This window comes from Xenopus tropicalis, chromosome 8 (assembly GCF_000004195.4).
Source record: "Xenopus tropicalis strain Nigerian chromosome 8, UCB_Xtro_10.0, whole genome shotgun sequence".
Lineage (NCBI taxonomy): Eukaryota > Metazoa > Chordata > Amphibia > Anura > Pipidae > Xenopus > Xenopus tropicalis.
In genome coordinates, this window is record NC_030684.2 from 9,812,819 (window position 1) to 9,821,055 (window position 8,237).

Consider the following 8,237-nt stretch of genomic DNA (forward strand, 5'->3'; position numbering starts at 1 on the left):
GAAACCCTACTATAGTTTATATAAATACCCCGCTGTGTAGCCCCGGGGCAGCCATTCCTGCACTGGTACAGCTGGGGTGTTTGCTACAGAAACCCTACTATAGTTTATATAAATACCCCGCTGTGTAGCCCCGGGGGCAGCCATTCCTGCACTGGTACAGCTGGGGTGTTTGCTACAGAAACCCTACTATAGTTTATATAAATACCCCGCTGTGTAGCCCCGGGGGCAGCCGTTCCTGCACTGGTACAGCTGGTGTGTTTGCTACAGAAACCCTACTATAGTTTATATAAATACCCTGCACTGGTACACAGCAGGCCATTCCTGCACTGGTACACAGCAGGGTAAAAAGTATTATTACTTGTACATTGAAAGCAATATCTGTCTGGCAGCTTATATTCTCCGCACTGCTGGTTCTGCCTCCTGAAGGAAGAGGACAGACCTGCTACACTGTTTCAAGAAACAGAACCAGAGAACAGAAAAGGACAAACAGACTTTGCTGTCAATAGCAGTGACAGTTACACGTAACTATATGCCAGTAAACATTATGGGCGGAGTAAAATAACCTTTAAAAGTACTTACTGAAGAGATCCTGTTTTCCTTCAGGTTTAGGGCGGTGAGAGACTTCAGCTTCTTGCCAACCCAAACCGGGATGTGCTCGATTTCATTCCCTGCCAGGTTCAGTTTTTTCAGATTTTGCATGTGCTCGAAGTGCTCAATTTTGCTTGGAGCAGGGGAAGGAAGCAGTTATATGAATTTACTAAGTGATCAGACATTAACGGAAGCCATTAAATTTCATAAGCAAAGCCCTTGTAACCTCCTCTATAGATCAGGATTTGTATGTTATCTGTATGTTTGAGACTGTACTGTCTAAGGGAAACACTATGGCACCTCCCTCCCATATGTATAAATACAAATATACAGAGAAGGAATGTTCTGGGCACACAATAAGCTGTACCCCCATACTGTACTGTCTAAGGGAAACACTATGGCACCTCCCTCCCGTATGTATAAATACAAATATACAGAGAAGGTATGTTCTGGGCACACAATAAGCTGTACCCCCATACTGTACTGTCTAAGGGAAACACTATGGCACCTCCCTCCCATATGTATAAATACAAATATACAGAGAAGGAATGTTCTGGGCACACAATAAGCTGTACCCCCATACTGTACTGTCTAAGGGAAACACTATGGCAGCGTTTTTCAACCGCTATTCCGCCAGATGTTGCCTGGTGTGCCGTAGGCAGGGCCGAAATTTTTACTTTCAAAAAAAAAATCCGGGCCCTGTCATTGGTTGCGCCCCGTGTGTACGGGTGACGTCAGTACGCACGGGGCGCAACGTTATAAAAGGGCCTGTGTGCGGTCGCGTGTAGGCAGAAGTGCAGAGGCGGCGCGCGTGAGGGGAAGATGCTGCTGAAGCCGCCGAAGAGTAAAATGCTGCTGGGCACCAATGTATTGGGGGGGCCACGGGGCACAATGACTTATGGGGGCACTGCTGCTGGGCACCAATGTACTAGGGGGCTGGCTCTTGGCACCAATGTACTGGGGGGCACTGCTGCTGGGCACCAATGTACTAGGGGGGCACTGCTCTTGGCACCAATGTACTGGGGGGCACTGCTGCTGGGCACCAATGTACTAGGGGGGCACTGCTCTTGGCACCAATGTACTAGGGGGGCACTGCTGCTGGGCACCAGTGTATTAGGGGGGCACTGCTCTTGGCACCAATGTACTAGGGGGGCACTGCTGCTGGGCACCAATGTACTAGGGGGGCTGGCTCTTGGCACCAATGTACTGGGGGGCACTGCTGCTGGGCACCAATGTACTAGGGGGGGCACTGCTCTTGGCACCAATGTACTAGGGGGGCACTGCTGCTGGGCACCAATGTACTAGGGGGGCACTGCTCTTGGCACCAATGTACTAGGGGGGCACTGCTGCTGGGCACCAGTGTATTAGGGGGGCACTGCTCTTGGCACCAATGTACTAGGGGGGCACTGCTGCTGGGCACCAATGTACTAGGGGGGCACTGCTCTTGGCACCAATGTACTAGGGGGGCACTGCTGCTGGGCACCAGTGTACTAGGGTGGCACTGCTGCTGGGCACAGAGTTACATTTTTTAACATTTTCTAATGGTGGTGTGCCTCGTGATTTTTTTCATGAAACAAGTGTGCCTTTGCCCAAAAAAGGTTGAAAAACACTGCACTATGGCACCTCCCTCCCATATGTATAAATACAAATACACATAGCAGAAATCATTTGTATAATGTTATCAGTATGTGCATGGCAAGCTTTATGCTGGTACCTGATTTTGTTGTAGGCCAAGTTGAGTTCTCTGAGCCTTATCTGCTTTTCCAGCTTCTCGATCTTCTCTATCAGGTTATGACTCAGGTTTAGAACTTCAAGTCTTTCACATTTTTCCAGGTTCTCAATGAACTGCAAAGGTAAGAATTAATTCTATTAGAAAGGGCAGAACTAGAATAACATAAAGAGTGTAACACACAGAACCATAGTAACATCAGCAAAAAAAGAACTGAATGGAATTTCCAAACAAACCTTGAATTTTTTGCCACCTTCTTTTGCAAGGCAAAGATTCAGGGAGGTGACGTATGCCAGGTTTTCTTGTTTGGTCTGCTTCTGGATCAGAGATTCTGTGATATAGCGAACTCCCACCTCATTGCCTTTAACAGAATCAAAACAAGAAATGTGAAATATTTACAAACAAATCCCTTCCCCGGGAAGTAGGAGTATGGAGTCACAAAAGCCATGAACAGCCTGCAAATTATATACCGGTACTCTCATTGGCTACTAGACCTGCACAGTGAGTGATTAATGGCCTGTTCTCCATTGTTATGAACACAACTGCCTTTTGATTTGCTAGACCCTAGGCCTTAGAAGAGCGTATATGTGCTGCCCCATCCATTCCACATTTGCTTCCCACCAGCGCCAAATCTAATGCAGCAGGTTGCACCCCACGCACTGATGGAAAGAGGGCAGGTTGCCCTAATACAGTCCTGATGGGGCACCGCGATTACTGATGGCGACCCTGGCTGGAAGCAGGTCATTTTGGGACATTTAATTTTCTCTGCTTAAGGCCGTACAGAACTGTAAAAACATATAAACTGGACCCATTGTATCAAAATAGGCCCTGGCATTCCATTACACAGAGGCACAAACAGCCCCCCCAGCCCAATAAATAGTGACTGTCTGTGGCACCTTACAGCCCCCCTGGCATTCCCAGTACCCAGAGGCACAAACAGCCCCCCCAGCCCAATAAATAGTGACTGTCTGTGGCACCTTACAGCCCCCCTGGCATTCCCAGTACCCAGAGGCACAAACAGCCCCCCCCAACCCAATAAATAGTGACTGTCTGTGGCACCTTACAGCCCCCCTGGCATTCCCAGTACCCAGAGGCACAAACAGCCCCCCCAGCCCAATAAATAGTGACTGTCTGTGGCACCTTACAGCCCCCCTGGCATTCCCAGTACCCAGAGGCACAAACAGCCCCCCCCCCAACCCAATAAATAGTGACTGTCTGTGGCACCTTACGGCCCCCCTGGCATTCCCAGTACTCAGAGGCACAAACAGCCCCCCCAGCCCAATAAATAGTGAGTGTCTATGGCACCTTACAGCAGCCCCTCTGGCATTGGCTAGAACCCACAGATTGCCAGTCCGGCCTGCATTGTATTATCTCATGTATAATCCCAGCAGCAAATTGCTCACCCCTCGTTTTCTCTCCATCATGTTCCGGAGCATCACTTTCTTCCGTCACATCTAGCAGGTTATAGCCCGACGCCAGCGACCTATAAGCCACAGGCGATTTTCCTTTACTTGCAGAGGAAGGCGACTTCATGTTTGGCGACTTATTAGGCCTCAAATTTTTCTTCATCTTAAGGAAATGGGGCCAATCATACGCTGCAGCCTGCAACGAATAAATGCGTACATTAATATTGTGTATATTAAAAGTGAAACTGTCTGTAGAACTCTAGAACTCCAAAGTTCAGCTGAGGGATTTCTGCAGAAACTTACCGAGACACTTATACCGAGGGTTTGTTATGTGCAGCCCTGAGGTTGTGACACGGTACGTAAGATCAACAGGAACTAAATAAAGAAAAGCCCTGAAGAGGGTCGGCTTCCTTCCTCTATTCTCAGTACTGTCATGTGTCATCCTTATACACAGTGACTAACGCAGCACTGTCTCTTATGTGCCACCCCGGCATGTCTCGAGCTTCCAATATAAACACCGGGGCCTTGATACGAGCCAGATCCCAGCATGGGCCTCTGTTATTCCCACATCTTATACCTCAAATTACGCCGTTCAGTTTAAAAGGCAAGTAAAGACCACAATAATGTGTAACTATCACTGTGTCTGTCTGTCCCTTTCCTTCTCTGCACTGCTGGTTCTGACTCCTGATACAACTCCCCAATATCCATTCATCCCTCATTCTCACTGGGTTTATAGTTATGTGTAACTGTCACTGTGTCTGTCCCTTTCCCTTCCCTGCACTGCTGGTTCTGACTCCTGATACAACTCCCCAATATCCATTCATTCCTCATTCTCACTGGGTTTATAGTTATGTGTAACTGTCACTGTGTCTGTCCCTTTCCCTTCCCTGCACTGCTGGTTCTGACTCCTGATACAACTCCCCAATATCCATTCATTCCTCATTCTCACTGGGTTTATAGTTATGTGTAACTGTCACTGTGTCTGTCCCTTTCCCTTCCCTGCACTGCTGGTTCTGACTCCTGATACAACTCCCCAATATCCATTCATCCCTCATTCTCACTGGGTTTATAGTTATGTGTAACTGTCACTGTGTCTGTCCCTTTCCCTTCCCTGCACTGCTGGTTCTGACTCCTGATACAACTCCCCAATACCCATTCATTCCTCATTCTCACTGGGTTTATAGTTATGTGTAACTGTCACTGTGTCTGTCCCTTTCCCTTCTCTGCACTGCTGGTTCTGACTCCTGATACAACTCCCCAATATCCATTTATTTCTATTTCTCACTGGGTTTTTAGTCATGTGTAAGGGCACTGGCACACGGGGAGATTAGTCGCCCGCGACAAAACTCCCTGTTCCCGGGCGACTAATCTCCCCGAGTTGCCATGACCCGCCATCCCAGTCGCCGGCGGGATGGCACACGTGGCGGCGCGATTTCCCGAAATCGCCGAAAAAGCCTTGCGAGTCTTTTTCGGCGACTTCGGGAAATCGCGCCGCCGCGTGTGCCATCCTGCCGGCGACTTACATGTTCACCGGTGGGATGGCGGGTCATGGCAACTCGGGGAGATTAGTCGCCCGCGAACAGGGAGTTTTGTCGCGGGCGACTAATCTCCCAGTGTGCCAGAGCCCTAACTGTTACTGTGTCTGTCTGTATCTAAATCACAGGGGGGTGCTTAACATTTTGGCACCCCCAGTGATTGTAACGTCCCTTTATCTTTTACCTGACAATGGAACCCTTTCAAGACCTGTGCAATGCAGATAAGACTATGTACACACATATGCAGGTATTTGTAGGCCTTTGTATCTGCATTCCCAATCCTTGCAAAATAGTTGTCACAAAGGAGTTTGCACGCTCTCTCCCTCCCAACCACAAACATACCGGCAGCCTAACTTTATGTAAACGACTCATGGGTGCAGGGATAAAGAAATTAGATTGTAAGCTCCGCTGAGGCAGGGACACAGGTTGAAACTGGCATAACTACAGTGGGGGGGGCAGACGTTGGCAACACAGAGAGGATAAAAAGGATTTTGTTTTATTCCACTGAAAGCTATGCAGTGTACCTGGGACCTGTGCCCTAGGCCTGCTGCAATAGAGGTGGTGATGCCTCTGAGGCTGGGGGGGGGGGGGGGGGGGGGTTGGCCCCTGTCCGACACTGATGGTAGCACAGTATATGGGAATTGCATTAGACCATCAATTTGTCTCTTCTTACCGTGTCCAACACCAAAGGTGGCCGTTTTGAGTCTTTTAGACCAAGGTGGCAGCTTATCTGACCATGTATGGGGACTCCCGATGGCCCTACCTGACCGATATGTGGGCGAAAATTGCCCAGGTGTTGACTGGCCAGGTTTAGTTTTTTAGTCGGAGCGGGGACGGCAATCCCCTGTATTGTAATGCAACCATTTGGCGCTAGGGAAACTACGCCAAATGAGCTAATCTTAGCGTTTATGGCCACCTTAACCCCTTCTGACCGGGGTTAATTATATATAGTTGGGGGGTATATTGCCTTGGGCTTGGGTACCAAAGGTCTTGTGCTGCGTGCTTTCCACATTACAATGGAGCTACATACATAACATATATGTTCTTTGCACTTCCTGCTACATTTCCCCCTTTGGGAAACATGAAATAAACCCAATAGGGCTGTTCTGCCCCAATAAGGGGTAATTATATCTTAGTTGGGATCAAGTACAGGTACTGTTTTATTATTACAGAGAAAAGGGAATCATTTAACCATTAAATAAACCCAATAGGGCTGTTCTGCCCCCAATAAGGGGTAATTATATCTTAGTTGGGATCAAGTACAGGTACTGTTTTATTATTACAGAGAAAAGGGAATCATTTAACCATGAAATAAACCCAATAGGGCTGTTCTGCCCCCAATAAGGGGTAATTATATCTTAGTTGGGATCAAGTACAGGTACTGTTTTATTATTACAGAGAAAAGGGAATCATTTAACCATGAAATAAACCCAATAGGGCTGTTCTGCCCCCAATAAGGGGTAATTATATCTTAGTTGGGATCAAGTACAGGTACTGTTTTATTATTACAGAGAAAAGGGAATCATTTAACCATTAAATAAACCCAATAGGACTGTTCTGCCCCCAATAAGGGGTAATTATATCTTAGTTGGGATCAAGTACAGGTACTGTTTTATTATTACAGAGAAAAGGGAATCATTTAACCATGAAATAAACCCAATAGGGCTGTTCTGCCCCCCAATAAGGGGTAATTATATCTTAGTTGGGATCAAGCACAGGTACTGTTTTATTATTACAGAGAAAAGGGAATCATTTAACCATTAAATAAACCCAATAGGGCTGTTCTGCCCCAATAAGGGGTAATTATATCTTAGTTGGGATCAAGTACAGGTACTGTTTTATTATTACAGAGAAAAGGGAATCATTTAACCATTAAATAAACCCAATAGGGCTGTTCTGCCCCCAATAAGGGGTAATTATATCTTAGTTGGGATCAAGTACAAGTACTGTTTTATTATTACAGAGAAAAAGGAAACCATTTTCAAACATGTGAATTATTTGATTACAATGGAGTCTATGGCAGATGGACTTTCTGGATAATGGGTTTCCAGATAAGGTGTCCCATACCTGTACTATAGGCTGAATGGTAGTGGGGAAGATGCTGTGTGGGAAGTTTATAAGAGAAAGAGTCCCAGGCGGAGAGTTACCTGTCCCCACAGGAGCAGCTGCAGTCGGTCTGTGCTGGGGTGTTGCCATGGCAACGCGTAGCCTCCTTTTAATTTCCCTCCTCCCTTGGTGTGAAGTTGATTCCTAACTTCAGGTGTCGGTGCGACGCTGGCGAGTGTCGCAGCAGCACTGGAGGATAGGGGGGAGACGACTTGCGGGGCAGGGTCGGTGTCACCATCCACGCAGCAACTCAGGAGGGCGGGCTGAGACGCGGGCAACAGGGAGGGGAAGTGCGGGGCCATTTTTGGTAGTTAAGGGGCGCGGCTTCAAAGTGACAGGCTGGGAAGCAGGGCAAAGTTCGAAGCCACGCCCTCACTAAGGGGGCGGTACTGTAGTGTGAGCGTTCTCAGCTCTGGGACAGTACGCATGCGCAGGCTTTGTACCTCAGCATCGCACTCCTGGCGCAAAACAGTAAACTAAACACAAAGAAGGGGCCCAGCAACCCAGTCAGGGCACACTAGCATCTAGTTATAACATTCATAAAATAAAATTGAGAAAACTTTGCACCACTCTGTAACTCTGAGCAACCAATGAGCAGTTTCTGGTTTGGTACCACAGGCTTTGTTTATCTATGGTTGCCCACCTGGCTAATAGTAGTAATTTAGCTAAACATTAAAAATAACACTCCATGCAAATGGTTTCATAATTAAAAATAATGAGAGATACCCTATCTCTGGTATCCCTTGGTAATAACAGTGGTCTATGTGGAATGGGTGGGCCCTTGTGTGGTGGCGGGAATATCCCATTCTGGCAGTGTGGGGGTTCATTTCGACCACTCCAGCCACTAAAATAATAATAATAATACTTGATGTC

General features: G+C 47.4%; 1 protein-coding gene across 5 annotated transcripts in view; it reads right to left on the bottom strand.

The window, feature by feature from the left end:
• Nucleotides 1-7,672, bottom strand: part of cntrl (centriolin) — a 60,437-nt gene extending 52,765 nt beyond the window's left edge. For 2 of the 5 annotated variants that reach the window (XM_004919796.4, XM_002941306.5), the window contains exons 1-5: nucleotides 7,406-7,671; nucleotides 3,721-3,919; nucleotides 2,554-2,678; nucleotides 2,303-2,433; nucleotides 580-721 (exon numbers count right to left, since the gene is read on the bottom strand). In XM_004919796.4, coding sequence (XP_004919853.2) covers nucleotides 580-721; nucleotides 2,303-2,433; nucleotides 2,554-2,678; nucleotides 3,721-3,919; nucleotides 7,406-7,666 — 858 coding nt within the window. In that variant the 5' untranslated portion in view covers nucleotides 7,667-7,671. Of the gene's footprint in view, nucleotides 1-579; nucleotides 722-2,302; nucleotides 2,434-2,553; nucleotides 2,679-3,720; nucleotides 3,920-4,026; nucleotides 4,078-7,405 lie in introns of those variants that run through there. The other 3 variants (XM_004919795.4, XM_012954437.3, XM_004919797.4) reach the window with 3 other exon arrangements.
• Between the last annotated feature and the right edge of the window lie 565 nt (nucleotides 7,673-8,237).